Source organism: Rhodamnia argentea, chromosome 2, assembly GCF_020921035.1.
Source record: "Rhodamnia argentea isolate NSW1041297 chromosome 2, ASM2092103v1, whole genome shotgun sequence".
NCBI classification, from domain to species: Eukaryota; Viridiplantae; Streptophyta; class Magnoliopsida; order Myrtales; family Myrtaceae; genus Rhodamnia; species Rhodamnia argentea.
In genome coordinates this window covers 1,944,114-1,962,934 of record NC_063151.1, presented here as the reverse complement: position 1 = coordinate 1,962,934, position 18,821 = coordinate 1,944,114, and the positions used below count along the sequence as shown (strand labels likewise).

The 18,821-nt window shown below is 40.0% G+C and overlaps 3 protein-coding genes across 6 annotated transcripts; all 3 read right to left on the bottom strand.

Moving 5' to 3' along the window:
* Positions 1-3,279: 3,279 nt before the first annotated feature.
* LOC115746351 (F-box/kelch-repeat protein At5g43190) lies at positions 3,280-4,918 on the bottom strand. Of its 2 annotated transcripts, none has more exons than XM_030682076.2 (3): positions 4,664-4,918; positions 3,411-4,572; positions 3,280-3,366 (listed from the first exon to the last, which is right to left on the bottom strand). In XM_030682076.2, the coding sequence occupies exon 2, from the start codon at positions 4,504-4,506 to the stop codon at positions 3,412-3,414; it is 1,095 nt and encodes a 364-aa protein (XP_030537936.1). In that variant the 5' UTR covers positions 4,507-4,572; positions 4,664-4,918; the 3' UTR covers positions 3,280-3,366; position 3,411. The 2 variants fall into 2 exon arrangements, with proteins under 2 accessions (XP_030537936.1, XP_030537935.1); XM_030682075.2 differs by having other exon boundaries at positions 3,411-4,570; positions 4,670-4,918.
* A 213-nt stretch (positions 4,919-5,131) lies between these two features.
* LOC115746350 (WD repeat-containing protein ATCSA-1-like) lies at positions 5,132-10,733 on the bottom strand. Of its 2 annotated transcripts, none has more exons than XM_030682074.2 (9): positions 10,399-10,733; positions 9,688-9,948; positions 9,426-9,585; positions 8,415-8,632; positions 7,202-7,442; positions 6,306-6,460; positions 6,133-6,222; positions 5,469-5,534; positions 5,132-5,385 (listed from the first exon to the last, which is right to left on the bottom strand). In XM_030682074.2, exons 1-9 carry the CDS (start codon positions 10,546-10,548, stop codon positions 5,344-5,346), a joined length of 1,383 nt encoding a protein of 460 aa, XP_030537934.1. In that variant the 5' UTR covers positions 10,549-10,733; the 3' UTR covers positions 5,132-5,343. The 2 variants fall into 2 exon arrangements, with proteins under 2 accessions (XP_030537934.1, XP_030537932.1); XM_030682072.2 differs by having other exon boundaries at positions 8,454-8,632; positions 10,399-10,690.
* Positions 10,734-12,342: 1,609 nt separating this feature from the next.
* LOC115746291 lies at positions 12,343-13,571 on the bottom strand. Of its 2 annotated transcripts, none has more exons than XM_030681994.2 (2): positions 13,126-13,571; positions 12,343-13,089 (listed from the first exon to the last, which is right to left on the bottom strand). In XM_030681994.2, exons 1-2 carry the CDS (start codon positions 13,474-13,476, stop codon positions 12,679-12,681), a joined length of 762 nt encoding a protein of 253 aa, XP_030537854.1. In that variant the 5' UTR covers positions 13,477-13,571; the 3' UTR covers positions 12,343-12,678. The 2 variants fall into 2 exon arrangements, with proteins under 2 accessions (XP_030537854.1, XP_030537855.1); XM_030681995.2 differs by having other exon boundaries at positions 12,343-13,093; positions 13,130-13,571.
* Positions 13,572-18,821: the final 5,250 nt, after the last annotated feature.

Below are 18,821 nucleotides of genomic sequence, written 5' to 3'. Positions count from 1 at the left end.
TTTTTTTGCACTTTATTTGGTAATACAACTTGTGAGGAAACTAAAGGAAAAAAAAAACAAGGCTCCATTTATTTCACGAAGAATAAATAATTTGAATTTTTTTCTAAAAATAATCATTTATATTAATTTAAAAATGAATAAACGAAAAATATTTTCATCATCCACAAAAATAATTAGACATATGTTGTTATCGATAATGAAAAATAATTTTTATTGACTAATTATTTCAAGCGATATAAACAATCAATTTAAAAAAATAATTTTCAAATCATTCATTTTTCATGAAATAAATTGAGCCCGAGGGAAAAAAAATTTAGCCAAAAAGATCCTTTGGTTTACTTACTTACTCAAAGGTGAAGCATAAAAATTGGGAACAAAAGGTTTGGTAAAGTAGGCTGCGTATGGTAACACTCCAGAAACACGTATGTTAAAAAAGTGTTCCCAAAGTGTTCCTGGAACACTTTTGAGAAACAAAACAAAAAAAAAAAAAACTTGCTTATGTGTTTTTTGAATACTTTTTAAAAACACATTTGGAACATCTTTTAGAAACAATTGAAAACAGTTTTGTTTTTTAACACACTCTCTTTTATTTTGTTTTTACACGATGTTGACACTCGATTTTTGTTCATTTTATTTAGAAAATTAATTAAAAATATAAAAAAACTCATAAAATTACAAAATCAACCTTACTTAGAAGCTTTGGCCTAGCCTTAAAAAAAAATTTGAACAAAAAATATTTTTAATAATTTTTGACATTTTTCGGATTTATTTTAATTATAAAAATATCCAAAAATCAGGAAAAATAGTATTCATGGTCATAAAAATGCTCAAAAATAGTCCATATTTTTATTTTAATTCCCTTTTCATTTTGGCCTCTTAAAGTTTTAAAAATTCATTTTGGGACCACATGCCTCTTCATTGAACATAATCCTAAATTGACTAAAAAATTTTCATTTTAAATCATTTTAGCCAAAATTTTTTATTTTTAGAGTCATGACATGAGACTTTGATACCTTACATCTCATTTCAGTTCTCATGTTTGGAAAAATTGCACAATTGGACTAAAATGACCTAAATGCACAAATATTTTTCATTTTAATCCCCGATTTCAGTCAAAGTAGAATTAATATTTTTCTATGGATTCCCGTTTAAAGGCAATCATATTTTTAACTAATTGGGAATATTTACGTGTAACTCATAATTGTAATTTTTCCTATCTATAGAAAACATATTTGATGTTCTCGTTGTCCAATTCCAATTCGTCTTCTCTCTCATTTTTTTTTTTATAGTTGATCTCGTCCATATTGTAATTTGATGAATCGTGCATAAATTACTTATACATATATTGATTTAGTAAATTGAACAAATGAGATTTAATTTGATTTAGTAAGTTAAAAATATAAAGACATCTTAATTTTAATATATATAGTCCCCTTAATTAAATGAACAGAATTAGGAATAATTTTTTTGTAGTTATCAAATACGTTTTTTTTTTCAAGGACCAGAAATTTTATGCGATTACCAAATGCGTTTTTGTTCTTTTTTTGTTTCGAAAACACAATTTTTTTGCAGTTACCAAACGCGTTTCTATTCCCAAAAATCGTTACCGGGAATGAAACGAGAAAAATGTATTTTTGTTCCAAAAGTTATTTCGAGAACAGAAACGTTACCATACACAGCCGTAATGTCCCTCCACGTCCTTCCATTTTAAAGAGAAATCCAAAAGCGAGCCTGATTTGTGTCATGTTATTTCTCTCTCATTTTAAACATCCCTACAAAGGAACTTCGTCTCAAGGTAGTCACTTGCTTCCATTTCCACAAATCAAACACTGTGCTAAATCATAACAAAACGGGAAAATTATCTGAAAAGTTAGAAATCTATTACACTTTTATCAATTCATTCATAAACATTTTAACTTTATCAATTAGATCCTAAACATTTTCACATTTTATCAATTAAGTCTATCCGACTAATTTTTGTCCGATTGAGCTAACATGGACATCGACCATCTTACATGACATGGTCAGCGATATGGATAATTGTTAACATATTTTGACATTTTTTATTACTTTTTATTTTTATTTATTTATTTTTCTTTTACAATGGCCGGGCCCTTGTTGGCCGCAAGTGAGATAGCCTTGCTTGGATCCTGGTGAGGCCACTAGGGTCACGAACCTCATCTATGATTAGCAAGGGCGTCGCGGCCCTCGCTAGTGGTTGGTGAGGGCTTCATTGCCCTTGCCGGCCATTTTAAGAGAAAAAAATAAAAATAAAAACAAAAAAGTCGAAAAAATATTAAGATATTATGAAAAATGTTCATGTTAGTATCAGCTGTGCCATGTAGGAGTAACTGATGGTCATATCATCGATTTCCGGCCAAAATTAGCGGGATGGACTCAATTCACAAAACTTGAAATGGTTTAGGATACAATTGGTAAAATTAAAAAGTTTAGAATTGAATTAGCAAAAGTGTAATAGATGTAAGACTTTTCAGACAATTTTTCCTAATAGAACCGTTCATATGATTGCTGTACAATCGAATCTCCTCGGGCATTTCTATTCTCCTGTGAATTGCAGGACAACCATTTTTTTTTTTTCATAACATGAGAAGAAAATATTAGAAATCGTAAACGGTCGTAATGGGAATGTCCAACAAGTATTCCGAAGCTTTCTTTGGATAAAATTATACCTGACATGCCTCCATAATATAAAGATCAAGGAATTCCCAACTTTCTGCTCCACTTTCAAGGATCGCTAGGGACAATATTGTCGTTCGTTACAGCAATCAATAATGGTCGTGTGCTATACAGTAATTCTAGACGGGGCTTATTAAGCATATTTAACAGAAAAAAAATAGAGTTTGATTAATGTGCGTACATTAACTATAGAGCAAAATGAGCGCCATAACCTAATTAATCCGACGCCAGCTTTTGTCCCATCGGGTCGAATTGACGAGTTGCCACCCTTTGAACAAGTCGAGATTTCTAGACGCCCGTAGCCGGACTCTGGAACTTAAACCGCAGCAGACGGAAATAAACAAAACGCAAAGAGACGTGGCAAGTCGGTCGTCCAGTCGGACACTCAAGACCGGCACTCCGAGAATTTTTTGGACAGCTTAGTTGGCCGAATCCAGGTGGGTACGTGCGCTCCATCAAACTTCGTCGCACTACAGTTCTGTCTTGAATTCGCTCCAAATGATACCAAAACAGGGAAACGTGACTGGACTTAAAAAGAAATTCTCTGTGAATGCTCTGCAACACGAAATGACTCAGGATTTCCATAGAACAGAGCACTGTCATTCTGATCTGAGCAACTCGCATGCAAAAATTGGGACTTTGATTTATTTCGACAGGTGTAACAGCAGGCTTAACCGTAATGTGAATCCAGAGTAATATAGAACGGCTCAAACCTCAAGCCATGGCAGATATCTCTGGAAGGAAAGAGTACCACTTAAAGCCACAGCTCCATTTCTCAGGTAGCGAAGGGCACTTGGGCAACCAGTGCCATGTCCGCCTGGAAGCCCTGTAGTACAGAATCTCCGGCCATGTGTAGCAGCAGATGCACACCATCCCTTGGTGCCAGAAGCAGTACACGTGCTCGTAGTTGTGGTAGCACACCGACATGAACTTCCTGCACATCAGCTCCGGCAAGCTCTCCACCTCCTCCCACCTACCCCCTCCCCCTCCTCCTCCTCCTCCGCTCAGCACCCACAGCTTCATGCCCCTCGATATCCCGTTCGTCCCGATCCCCCCCACCAGGTACAGCCTCTCCCCGCCGTCGCTCACCAGCCTCGCGAAGGTGAGCTCGTCGGGCTGCGGCAGTAGCTCCGACCTGCAGTGCTCCATCATCCCGGCCTCCGGGTTGAAGCAGACGATCGAGAACGGCTCCGACATCGCAAAGTACAGGCGCCCATCGAAATACACGCCTTCCTGGTGGTGGGTGTCGCCCAGGATCCGGTCAAAACAGTTGACCTTCTGCCACGAGTGATATCTGGAGTCATACAGGAAAGCTTCGGCCCGGGAGGATCCGGAGGCGAGGATGAAGATCTTGTAGCCGAGCTTCGGGGTCGAGACGAAGTTGAGGAGCTCGAAGACGAAGGGGAAGGACGGGAACTTGATCTCTCTCCGGGACTTGGTCAGGAGGTTGCATATGAGGAAGGAAGAGGAATTGGGGAGGGAGAAGCAGAGGAGGCCGTTGGAGGCGGAGATGAGGGAGGAGTTCTTGAACTTAGGGAGGAGAAGGGCGGGGGAGAGGGCAGAGGAGCGCCAAGTGCCGGCGGCGGAGTCATAGAGAGGGTAGTGTTGGTGGCAGTGGGGGTGAGAGAGGAGGAGGAAGGAGGAGAGAGACCGAGAGGAGGAGTGTTTGGAGACGAAGGACGGAGCGAAGAGGAGAGAGTCGAAGTGCTTGCAGGTGGACCTGAGGATGAGGAAGGCCCTGAGAGGCAGGAAAGAGAGGACGTGCTCGAGCAGCTCTCGGGGCAGGAGGCTCCAGATTCTCGGATCCATTTCGACGATCCGGGTCGGTGTTGAGGCTACTCACCTCCAGTGCGCGGCTCTTCTTCGATCAGATCTGCAAGAACAAGAAACGGTCTAATCAGTTTTAATAGCCCTCTCACATGGAGAGAGAGAGAGAGACAGAGACAGAGATATTTCATTGACTTTTTTTTGCCTTTGACTTTGGAGAAACAATGGGCACTTTCACACAGCATCTGTCCGAACAGGCCATCTGTCGGCATCTATTCTTATAGATTAGATGCGCTACCGTTTCAACTGGGAGAGATATATTCATCTGTCAACAATCCTCGGGATGGTCCAAAAACATCTGCCAAATCCCTCTCTTGCTACCCTAGGATCTACTCACAACCGCCAGAATGATCCATGTATATGTTGCCCTTTCAGGCACTTACCAGGCCAGCTTCAGAATCATAGTCGAGAGGTAATGGGAACCTATTTCTTGGACAGTTCCGACATTTGTAAGTATTTTTAGATTTAACAGACCTCTCAAGTTCGTTTCTTGACTGGGACCAAAAAGGGCAAGTCAGTGGAGAAAACTGAGTTAACAGAAATGAGAGGGGCATCATGCGGCATTTACTTGAGGAAGTCCCCTGAAGATGATGCCGGCATATGAATCGTAGAATGAAACAAGATCATCGATAGAGTAACAAATATTTCCACTTTTGACAAGTTTATTGTCCTGCCTCGAAATTGAGAGAATGGGCTGCAATAAACGAAAGCGAAATTAAACCTGGATGTACACAGATTACAATAATGTACAGTCATGACTCAGAGACTTTTAATGCACAGAACTGGTCTTTACAGATGTAGGCAGAGGAGAAATGCATGTCAATCGCTCCATGAGTCCTCGTTCCTTGTAGTTCCTTCGTCCTGCACGTATGTTATTCAAGTGAATAACAGATGGACTGCTCCATCAAACTTAATCACTCAACCCTTTGGAAATGAGGTCTTACTGCTTCATAAGAGATGAATGGTGACCACACAAGTATCTGTCTATCATTGCCGCCGGTGTATAATTCCTGTGGGCATTAGGGTCTATGTCAACAATCGGAAAGTATGTAATATACTTTATTGAGCACCCCTCAATAGACATGGCCACGGGCCGGTTTGGGCCTGGAACCGGCCCGTGGAAGAACCGGAACCGGCCCGTTGACCGGGACTGGCGGTTCCGAACTGGAACCAGCCCGGCCCCTCACGGGCCGGTTCCGGTTTTAAAAAATTAGGAACCGGCCAAAAAAAAAAATTAGGGAAAGAGCAACGGCTCTTTCCCCTCCCCCCCGAGCCCCACCCCGGAACCGCCCCTTCGGTTCCAATTCCATAGTGGCCACGAACCGGAACCGGCGGTTCAAGGCCCGTGGCCATGCCTACCCCTTAAGGGGGAAAAAAATGAACGTTCAATGAAAATCTCTGTAAAACTTCTCTTTAATACAGGAGAAAAAAGGTAGGAATTGCGCACGGCGCAATTCACAGGGGCAGATAAGATGCCGATTTTGAGGGGAAAAAGAAGACATTTTTAAGGGATATTCCAGCTTCTTGATAACGTTATCATTCATAAAATGGAGTAAGAAGTCAAATACGGTACAACTAACTGACAATGTAGAGATTGACCATTTTTACCTGATCCAGTGCGCTATAACAGCAACAGTTCACATACTCATAGTGGCCCCGAAATGTGAAGTATGTCTTCCCTGACCAGAAATCAAATGCCTATTGAATACAATTGGAAGCTTAAATCAGTTGTGCCATTGATTCTCCAAGTAAATCATAGGGAAAAAGGAGGTATCATATACTTTCACCACCGTCATGCATGGGACAAAAACAAGTGCGGAATCCTCGGACACTGACAGCTGTATGGGCTTGTTCGTCTGCAGGCGCACCGTTTCAAAGTTTACAAGCGTATTGCAGCCTGATTCAATGTCCCATAGTCGTAATCTTGAATCAGAACCTGGGAAAGAGAGAAAGATCAATTAAATATAGTTAGGTTAGGTGAATGTCTAATTGGCTCTTTTGATAAACTGAAAAATAAGTACTGAACAATTAGCACTGAAGTCTTGAAGTATTGCAAATAAAAATAAACAGTTGTTTGATATCATATGAAAGTTAAGTAACAAATTTTTTCTTATTAAACATGGAATAGTGAACATTATTGGCATGTTTTGACAATATAATTAGTAAGACTTTACTTTCCACTATATATTTTATCAATCAACCAATTAAGTCAGTCATTTTTACTTACCACATTAAGTGATTTTTTACTTTCAACCAATCGATTGAGTTGTGTGTAGCTAGTGATTATCGAATGCACTTAATGACATGACATGCTGAAAACTTTAAATTTCAGCACTTAATATCGTTATCAAACACACCCATGAAGCAGAAAGTTCTATGACTAATTAATAATGCTTGTTCTGAGAACTCATGAAAACGTGAGATAAACATATACAGAAGAGATCACCACCTGATTCTGAAAGAAATTTTAAGAGCGGAACACCTACGAGGCCATTTTGCGCCAAAGAAAACACAATTATGGCAAAATGTATGACCAACCTTAGAATGAAGGCATATTTTTTTAAAAACCATATCATCGTAAATCTATTAGCCAACCAAACAACTTGCCCTTTAAAATCCTTGTATGTTAATGCTAGTTGCAATATGAGGTTCAATTTGGGACAGGACAAAGCTGAACCTGCACTAAAGAGGTACATGCCATCTTCTGATATTTTTAACCCAGTGACAGCACCATAATGAGCAGTAGCACGATCCTGACTAGACAACATCCCTGGATGTAACCTGTGCTTGATAGATCCCTTCGCAGAAATTCTATTTGAACCTGAATGCTTAGCACCATTTCCATGGGAAGATTTCCTCGACACCGCTGTTGCTTTTGACATATTTTGGCCTCCTGACGATGATCTAGAAGTTGAACCCTGCGCAAGAATTCAGCAAATAGTGTCTTTGTCCAAATGTCCCAGCAAGGGTGCAATTTGTTAACAAATGGAAAAATCAAATGAAGAAAACCAGATATAGAGATCATCAAAAACCCACTAGCTTGAGATTAATACACAAATGACTAATTCCTTCAATTCAGAAACAAAATATAATCCAATTGATTGGATGCTCAGTGATTGTGGCAATTTACAATCCATTCACTATGTTAAACCTTCTTTGTTTCCTTGGTAAGGAGGAATTTTGATCCAGAGGGCAGCCTTCCTGCCAACTAACCTAAAAACAACTAAAAACAGAATTCAAGAGCAGTTCTTCCAAAGAAGATTTAGACAATTTATTGAAAAGTAGTTATCACTAATAAACAAATCTTTTTCCCATGTTGGAGAACAAAAAAGGAATTTCTCACCAAGGACATTTTCTTCAAGCCCCCCATCAAGTTAGATGTCCATTAACATTTATTCAATTTGGAACACCCACTACTGATGTACACATATTGTAAGATTTCATATTTGATTGTGATGAGGAGGAGTATTGAGTGTGCAGTGAGCTAACTAACTTAGAAACAACTAAAAACAGAATTCAAGAGCAGTTCTTCCAATGAAGATTTGGACAATATACTGAAAAGGAGTTCTCACAAATAAAAAATCATTTTCTCACGATGAAAAAAAATGGGATTCTCACCAAGGACATTTTCCTCAAGCCTCACATTAAGTCAGATATCCATTAACATTTCTTCAATTTGAAACACCCACTACTTGATGCACTCATCTTGTGACATTTCATATTAGACTGATATGAGGATAAGCATCGAGCATGTTTTCTCATCATGTCGGATTATTGGACTCCACTCTAGGCAATTCTATTGGTAGTATAGTCATAAAAAGGAATAAGTGCACAAGAATTCCTAAAACTTGTCACGAAAAAGGTCATCTTTATGATTCAGTAAGGCAAACCAAAATGCAGATGCAAGTCACCACGCAGGACACAAACACCTTTGTCATTGCAGAGCGCTCCAAAAGTGGTGGCCGCCTCCCAAGTTGAGAGTGAGATTGATCTAAGACACGAAAGCATCCTGCACGTCTGATATCCCAAAAGCGTATTGCACCATCGCACCCTCCAGTTACCAGTACATACTCACTAGAATTAGACCACTGGACTGTCATTACTCCATCTGCTACCATGAAAAGGATAGATTATATGCACTAGGTACCCTAGCTATTGCACAACATACTACATTACATGTTTTTCCCTTTCACCAGAAACATTCATTCACGTACTATGAACATGTACTTGTTTCAGTTGCCAAAAGATTAGAGGGAGATAAAGATTTTTGTCTAAAGATGGTTCACCAAAGCACAGCTAGAGCAGCAGAGAGGATGGAAATCCAGAAGATAATCCATGCAAGCAATAATCAAAGTGAAGCATAAATGGAATTTGCAAATACTTAACAGAAACAGTGAAAGAGAGACTATGAAATGGTAAAAACGTAGGAACACCTTTATTTAACCTTGAGCAACCACTCAGAAACTGTGATGCAAGATTTGCTGTGGTGCCATCACCTTGTCTTAGTTTGATGAAAATCCTGCTTATAGAAGGTTCTGAATGGTGTGCTCCTTATATCATCCTAGACCAACCAAGTTTCAGTGAGAGATACCTAGCTCTTTAGAGAAAAGGGCGAGGGTTCTTTTAAAACAGTTATAGATTCATGTCTACCAGAACATATCTTCAAGGGGGTAAACTAAGAGTGGTCACTAATAGAGGGCAGCTTCTATATACTGTATCTCTTTAACCCCATATACTCACGACAGGTAACCCGATAATAGGCAACAAGAAAAAAGACAACAAGAAACTGACTCCAATACACGAATTTACTACCAACTGGAAGGGGTCCTGAATGGAACAAGATCTAGTTCAACTGTCATAGAGGGAAATTGGTTGAAAAAATGATTAAGACAACTGGTTACCTCGGTGACCAGACAATGTGTGAGCAAATGCACCTGAGGCAATGTCACACAGTCGGACTTGAACATCTTCGGTTCCAGCAGCAATTAGCATGTGAGACGTTGCCAATGAGGACATGGAAGTACTATAAACCTTCCCAGGCATTTTGAAATTCATCACCGCCTGTGTGAGATACAGAGATTATCAGGAGAATTAATAGGAGAGACAAAAGCAAGATGAAAAACTCCAAGAAGCATACGGAAGAAGAAGAGAAAGAGCCTTTGCCTGCGTGGAATTTGTATCCCAAACTTTTATATAGTGATCGTATGAGCCGGTTACAAAAAGCCCTGTGTCAATGGGATACCATATGGCTGAGGAAATTGCATACTTATGTCGGTGCTCATGCTGCTTATCAATGACAAAGATAGGTTTGTGCTTTGCGATCAGCCCACCTCCCTCAAGCTTTTGTGGTTGTTGGACATCATAAACCGCAGCCGATGCATCAGATGCGCCGGACAACAGATAGCGGCCCTCTGTCAAATCAACCTGCTTTCATAATAGAACCCCCTCATAAATTCTATCATACTAATATCTTGACAAGACCAACCTAACATTGCAACATCATTAGCCGGGTACACACAATGTCAGAGACGAGAAACGCGGCGACAGTAATGCCCTTCAGTTTGGAACACGAGAGAGGGGTCGAGCAGCTGCTCTAAAGTTACCAGTATCACATCACATTATAACCACATCTTTTCCCTTCCTTAGCAGTTCTCCAGCTCAACAAGACAAAGCTACGAAATACAGAAAAATTCTCTGCGACGAACACTTCCAATCACAACCTCTTCATAGTCCTTAGTTTCCATTTAACGTCAACCTCGGTCGAATCACCAGCAGCCCCCGAAATTGAACCAGCATCGACCATAAGAAGATGCACAAGAAGCCAATCCGCAATCAGCAATGAGGAGCGAATGAAAGAGGGGGAGGAATACCAACCTGAAGAGAGTTGACGGAACCTTTGTGGGGAGAGACAATGTCTTTGTGATTGGAGAGTTGGAGAGAAGCGACGCGGCTGGATTTGACCCGGTTCGCGAAGGAACGTGGGCGGACTCTGCCCGATTCTCTCTTCTCGATCTCCTTCCACATTCTTCGAGCATCTTCGTCCTTCCTCGCTCTCTCTCTCTCTCTCTCTCTCTCTCCAAAGCTGTGAATGAGTTCAGAACTCGGGAAGTAAGAAAGAGATTCTGGACGTCTGTTATCTTCCTCCTGTGAAATGTTCTGGTTCAAGCGCAGGAAGAAGAAGAAGAAGAAGACGGTGAAGAAACTGATGCCAGAATCGCAATTTGTGCTTGTCCTTTTTCTGGGTCGAAAATTACCGGCCCAATTGGGCACACTGTTGGGAGATTGAACTGAGAGCCTGAACTTCTGATTGGGCCTGCATGCGATTCAATTCTCCTGGGAGTGGCTCTCCAAATCCGCTTTCCACGCACTACGTTCGTCCCCTGCTATTCATTGTGCTCATTGCTTGCTTGACACGGGCAGACGCTCACTCTCTGCTGGGGGAGATTGCTGACAGCCGTACGTGTGAGCGCAGTGTTAGAATTTGAAACCCTCGTTGATGAGAAGCTCTAAGTTCATCAACTTATTTTCATTCAAAAATTTAAATCAATGAGTTATGAATCGATTAAAATATATTCATTATCTCCACACCCAACCAATTTTTTGATATGATGTGCGTGACAGCGAGATACGCGGCCTAATTATCTGTTTGGTCTTGGCCATGCTAAGGAGAGAAAGAGATGCTTTTTTGAATAGGGTGGTTGGCAAACACGTGACACAAATCCAAGTATCGATAGGACGGCAACAAGAGATGGGCAGAGAGAGTGAAAACAATGCCCTTCAAGACCTGTCAAAATTACACTATTGACATGATTATTCAGTCATAACCTTCTTTCTTTAGTGATCTTCTAGAATCGTTCTTCATTTGGTATCTTCACATCACAAATAAATAAATAAAACAAAACAATTGCTTTAACATGCTAACTGAACAATCGACAGACAATTATCTAGAAACCAACGAGAGAGTTTGGTCGGGCAAGACCCAAAGGCACGAACTCCGCACGTTCTCTCCATCGAAATCAAAACTTATCCCAACCCTCCAATTTCAATTGCAATGGCCAAAATTCGACTGGTAGGTGGAGTGATCGAGTCAAGAGTCGTTTCCACAACTCTCCACGCCAAGCCTATTGTAATACCCGATTGGCTCGAAAGTCCATTGGAGTTCTAGAAAAGAGACTCCGGGAATGAACATGCACATCTTCCATGTGTATCCCCAAAAAGAAAAAACGAGACACCCACTTTCTAGAAGCCCCTCATAATTACGAAAATAACCTCTTTTATTTGGTGTCTTGTTGACAAAATTACAAACGTATGCTCTAGTTTTCATTTGTTAATTAGGATAATGAAGCAACGGTCCCACTTGGGAATTGACAAATCGTCCCCCCCTCTCTTAAACTAGGCTTTATCAAATCGTTGTCCTCCGGCTCAACCTAAGATGGATAGACATATCAGATCACCACCTTTCATATCAGGCAAATACTTATATTGGAAATATCTGAACTCAGTTAATTATGTCCATGGTGACAAGACTCCCTAGTCTAGAACGTTTAAGTTGCCGGCAGTGCAAAATACCAATAATCCAATTGAATATTCCGTAACGGGTGCGAGATCCTTATGGTATCGCTCGAAATGAGTCGCTAACACTGATCGTCCTTCTCCATCCTTTGAAAAAAAAAGAAAAGATAATTGACTTTGGAATGTGATTCTTCTGTCACGAAGTGTCTTTCTTGATAGAAATGCCATAGCCATAATCGCTAATTTGCTCTCTTGTCATTCTTGTTTCAGTTTCAGTTTCGAACAAGAACATACGAAGCACAAGATAAAAAGGTGAAAATCCCATCATTCATGGATGATCAGCAGTTTCTCACTGGACTCTAACCAATACCCACCGTGCCATTACAGTTCTTACATGACATGGGGGTGTGTTCTGTGTCCTAATACATCAACTATATGCTCATAATTTACACTGATTATCAAGATCACAACGAAGAATGAACCGTTCGAGCGGGCGGATCAAAACCGACCCACATGTCGACATGAAGCTGAGAGTGCATAAAAAGGTTGATGCATCAGCGAAGTCAAAAGGCTCTTTGTACACCTGAAAAAGAACAGAAAGAATGTGCAGGGACTGTGAATCGAGCGAATTCGGACCGTCCTTCACCAGCTTTTGTGGTGACCGTGGCGGTCGGGCGACTTGTCTGGCCCGGAATTATTGTGGCTCCTATTGGTAGGAGGAGAGGAAGACCTTCTGTTGTTGTTGATCACCATCTTGTTTTCGCTCAATCTTCGGCCAAGTTCCTTCTTCTTCGCCGTCGCTGGCTTTTGCGAACTATTCCAGCTCCTGGCTTTGAGAGTAGGCACTATGTACCACCCGATCGAGGTGCACAGGATCGCGACCGACCTCCCAAAGAAGGCCAAGAACAGCAGAATCAAGAGGATAGCCGCCGGCATGTAATACGAGGGCCGCCTCCAATTCTCCAATCTCATGAATCCCTGCTCGAAGCTCTTGTTTTTCGCCTTCTTATCCGGACCATCCGCCTTCCTTTCAGTCACTTCCTTGACATCACTCGAAGGCTCGATAGGTAACTTTTTATCCCGAGTGTCCGAATTTCGCGCGGCATGGTCCCCGGTGGCGCCAGGATCGCTGGTCTTGGTCTTGTTAGCCTTGTCCTTCTTGACCACTATGGGCACGCAATCGTTGGAGCTCGTGTAAGCGAACCGGACGAGGGATATGTCGCTGGAGCCCTTCTGGGTGTAAATCTTCTGCCGCTTCTCCTGGAGGTCGGACAGGAGGGCCTCGAACTTGTCGAGGCCGCGAGCCGAGTACGGGTTCTTGTTCTCCTTGTTCTGGTGTTGGTGGTGGCTCCTCCTCGATGATCTCCTCGGGCTCGTGCCGTCGAACAGCTGGTCGTCTTCTTCGGGATGGAAAGCGCCACAAATGAAAGGGGTCAACATCTGAGAACTGGGTTTCTGCTAAGCTTTGTTTCTTGAGGATTCGTCTGGTGTTGGCTTCATTTCTTCAAAGGAGAGCCATTTAAGTACTCGTCGAGGGGGAGAGAGAGAGAGCAGCAGCAACAGCAGCTTGGAAGACAAGATCAACCAACGCGGTCAAGCTAAAAGGTTTGACAAATCAATGGAAAAAAAATTTAGGGTGGAAGCTTCGCAAAGTGGACCATGTCTTGTTTGACTTTCTTGGAGACAAGGTAACCGTGGAAGAAAAAAAGTGCCCCATTAATGATTCGAGGTTGAATTACCACATTCTTGGTAGTTGCTTGTTCATCATATTCTTTGGAAAAAAAAAAAAACTGGAATTATTCGTGGAATATGGCCGTGAGGAAAGGCCGTCTATTTAGGGTTTGTATGGTGACACTCTTTGGAAAGTATTTCCGTTCCAAAAGTATTCCCGAAACACTTTTGGAACAAAAACGCATATGGTTAAAAAATGTTCCAAAAGCGTTCCGGGAAACACTTTTGAAAAAAAAAAAAACACTTTTGAAACCAAAAAAAGAATAAAAAAAACTTGTTTCTAGATTTTGAAACACTTTTTAAAAACAACTCGAGGGCGAGCTTGTGCAAGCCACCGCCGCCGGTTGTCGATCGCCGGCAGCCGCCGCCACCGCCGCCGATTGTAGATCCTTCCTTTTGGTGAAAAAAGTACTTTTTTTTTTGTATTTGCCAAACGCATTTCTATTCTCGAAAATCGTAGCCGAGAACAGAAACACAAAAAAAAAATGTTTCTGTTCCAAATATGTTCCCAAGAACGGAAATATTACCATACTGACCCTTAGTGTTTATCTCATGCGGATTGGCCTGACACGTGTAAACTCAAAAAATTCCAAGATTTACATCATTTCCACATATCACATCACTGTATGATCCTACGACCTATCTCCATCAAATTGCATTTATCAGCACTTTAAGCCTCAATTTATTTCCCGAAAAATATTTTCTCAAAAATAATTTTTTGAAATAATTAGTTAATAAAAAATATTTTCAATATCGACAACAATTTGTTGTTTATACATTTTCTTAAATAATGAAAACATTTTCCTTTGTTTATTTTTTTAAGAGATATAAGCAATCACTTTTTTTAAAAAATATAATTTTTCGAATTATTCATTTTACGCGAACCAAACGGAATCTAATAAATATCTCCAAATTTTGTTTCTTTCTCGAGACTTAAAACGCCAGTCTTTTTGAGTTCTTCCACGGAGTGTGTAGATGTTGGTTCTCGCTATCCCGGGAGCGAAACCTTGATAGAAAAAAAATCGAGGAAAAAGTCTTGGCATCCTATATCTTTATCCTCTGTGGGAGTCATTTTCTTGTCCATACATTATGCATAATCCAAGCTTATGGGGATAAAAAAAAAAAAAAAATTGGTGCTCGTCGCGGTAAGTTTGAAATTTTAGGGGCGGCAAGTTCAGCGAGCGAGACAGAATCTTCCGCTCTTTCGACTTAATCTCGTATTAAAGCTCATTTCATCTTATGGAAGATGAAGCACATGGGAACAGGGAAGGGGTGTATAATATCCCTATTAAGACAATCCTTTTCACCCCCTTAATCTGGTGGAGTAGTTGACTTGGCGACCCACGATTAGATCTGCCACCGCATAGCCGTAATGGTTTCCTAAACAAGAATGACGTACTTGGTGACCCAAGAGCTTCAAGATCGATTGGATAATCAAGGATTGTCAAAGATGAGACAACTTGTGTGCCTCCATCTTCGATCTTGAATATTTTTATGTCTATTGTTTATAAGACGTCGATTTGCTTCTCCCACACCTCAGCATCGGATCTGTGGAAGACCAGACCTTGTCTCTGATCTTGAATTAGTGCCACAAATTTCATTAAAAAAGGGACTGAATGCTTGGGAATCACGGAAAATTAGATTGTCAAAGGGATTTTTGTTAAATAAGTTTTATGGCATACTAATTGTAATAAATATCGTTTTGTAGAGGTCATAATTAGCGAAGGGGCTGTTGAAGAAGTAGTTGGGGAGGATCTCCAGTTACAGCATCATGTCACCAAGCTCAACTGGACAACAATTCGCTCTAGCCGACACAAAAATGTAATATTGGAATCGCTTGCTTGTGACATTTTTTTTTTTTTGTATTATTATTTTGAGTAGGGAAATCCTATTAATAGGCAATTATGGCTACTAAAGGCGCGCTTACTAGCTTTTCTGATTCTCTATTTTTCTGTTCTTTTGTTCCTCGGAGCAGAAAAACAACAGAAACCCATTTGAAAATGTAAATTGATTTTATATTCCTTCTGTTCCCGAGAATAGAAATAAGAAGTAAAAAAAAAAAGTAACTTTTTTGTTCGCAATAACAAAAAGAGAAGCGATGTCATTTTAGAAAAATAAATTCATTATAACTTAATGCTTGTCTTTACACCCATGAGTCTACCTCCCCTACCGCCACGCCGGTCGCCGATCATCACGGCCGCCGGTCGTCGATCCCCACCTCCTTCATTGACGTTTTTTATAATTAAGTAAAAACATTGAGAATGGTACTCTTTAGGATCGTACCAAACGCATTTTTGTTCTCTTTTTATTTCAGGAATAGAAATTTTGTGCAATTACCAAACGCATCATTCTGCTCAAAAACTTTTTCCAAGAAACAGAATCATAAAAAATATTTCTGCTCAAAAATTGTTCCTTGAAATAAAAACGTTCCCAAACGCAACCTAATTCATTGTCGGGAGAGTAATTTTGCTTGTGAGAATTAGGAGCATACAGGTTTGAGGTGGAAAGGTTTTACCCTATTTTTGGTATTGGTTTCAAGTTTTTCGTAACCTAGCCTGGAACCATCCTCGGATCAAGAATCGACGCTATTCATAGGGTTTTAATGTGTCCTATACTATAATGTACCTTTTCAAAAGACAAAAAACTAATTTTGAATAGAAGTTTGTAAAGTTATTAACACATTGAACATTTAACAAAAACATAGATCGATTACATAAAATTATATAATACTAATATAGTCACAAAACGGTACTAACGTAGAAAGTGAAAAAATGATACAAATAATCTTCTACTAATTAATTATTTCAATAATTAAGCACTCGAATATTTACTTGAGCAGTATACATGGCACCTTATATCATGCTACAGGGTACCCTACACAAATTATAGGGTGGTATGACACCAAACTTTAGGGTATATCCATTTTTCAGCGGTTTCAAATCCGAAGAATAGCATAGTATAAATGTGTAGTTGGGAATTCAGTTTCCTTCAATTTTGGAACATAAAACCTACCATGTGAGCTCTTGCAACCACCCCGAAACCTACTAGACCATGTCGATTTTCTTAGGACTTGCAAGATCCATAAGTCCTAGTGTACACCTCTAGTGAGATTATATGTACGTACAGGTAAAACCGAATCAAACTACACGTGAATAACTTGGGCTCATCCGGATGACAACTCAAGAGGGAGAATTGTCTAAAAAGGTTCTAAACTTATTGTATATGGTCCATTAAGTCCTAAACTTTTTAATTTGACCAATATAGACTTCAAACATTTTAAAGATTTTTCAATGTAGCTTTCTTGGACAATTATGAAAATCGCTAATGTAGCCATGAGGCTAAAAAAGACATTATATTGACAATTTGTTTTCCATTTTTTTTTATCTTTTATTTAATTTTCATCCTTCATCTTTTTGAGTTCCAACAGGTGAGGTCCTCCTTAGAGATGGACAATGACCCTCTCCCACATCCAGGTGAGGCATCACGACCCTTGCTCAAATCTAGGGTAAGCGCAGCTATAGCTCAGATCTCGGCGTTGCGGCTCTCATCAAGTGAGGATCGCCTATGGTCGATGATGGCTGCAGCATTCCTCACCGGCAACCAGTGACCGCCAAAAAAGAATATGAGCATTAGAATAGGAAAAAAAAAGAAGAAAGAAAAGATCATTCATGTCAATTACCAATCGTGCCACATGGGATGGTTGGCGTTGATTGAACCACCACGTTAGCAATTCTTTGCCTAAATTAGCCGGATGTACTATATTGAAAAATTGTCAAAAGATTTAGGACTATATTCGCCAGATTAGAAAGGAGGAAATTACCAACGAAGTTCTAAACCTATTGTACTTGTGTCAATTTAGCCCTAAACCTTTGATAATTTGCCAATTAAGTCATTTTGGCCAATTTCGACTGAAACTAGCTAACATGGACACTTTGTGGCACGGTCAGTCTTGACGTGGATAATTTGTGTAATTTCTTAATATTCACTAATGATTCATTTATTTGCAATATCGCATTTTTTATATTTGTTTTCCTCTATTTTTCTTGTGCCATGAAAGGTCACCGGCCACCCTTGCCGGCCGCAAAGGCCATGCCTAGACTGGGCAAGGGCCATCTTTCTCTGCGGATGGTACAAGGAGCAAAACAAGCAAATAAAAAAAAGGAAAATAAACATAAAAAAATCAAAAATCAATTTTCTTTTTTTAGAATTTACAAAAATGTACACGTCGGTCTTGTCCATGCCACGGAAGACAATCGAAATCCACTTCAACAATTTTTAGTCAAAATTGGTCAGAATGACTCAATTGGTAAATTGTCAAAATGTGCATAACAAAATATAGTCAAATTGAAAGTTATATGAAGAAACTAGCACAAATGCAATATGTTTAAGACTTTTTTGGTAATTTTCTCAACCACAAAGTTTATGGCTAAATTGCCTGCCATACAATTAGGTTGTGACATTTTGGACAATTTTCCCACACTTGAGATTGACTTGCATATTTTCAGACAAGTTCAAGTTCAAGTTCAAGCCACTTGGATATTTTCTAGAGTCAAGCTTGAGCTTGTCAACACTAGCTCGTTAGGCCCGTGAGCCTAAATGAGCCTGCTTAAACTTTCGATATTTTTCTGAAAGCAATTCAAATACCGATACAAAATAGACACAAAATCCTTAAAGCACATAACATTCGAGCTTATTAAGCTTGAGCTTGAGTTTCATTTCTCAAGGTTGATCCTACTCGAGCCGAGCTCGGGCGCCTCAATTTTCCAACCAAGTTATAGTAGTTGACTTAGCGACCCACGATTTATCTACGACCGCATAGTTGTAATGGTTTTCCTAAACAAGAATGACGTACTTGGTGATCGAAATCGCTTCAAGATTGATCGATTATTCAAGGATTGTCAAAGATGAGACGGGTTGTATACGTACATCTCCAATCTTGAATATATATTACACTGGGGCTTGAATATTTTTATGGCTATTGTTTATAAGACGTCGATTTGCTTCTCCCACGCCTCAGCATCGGATCTGTGGAAGACCAGACCCCGTCTCTGATA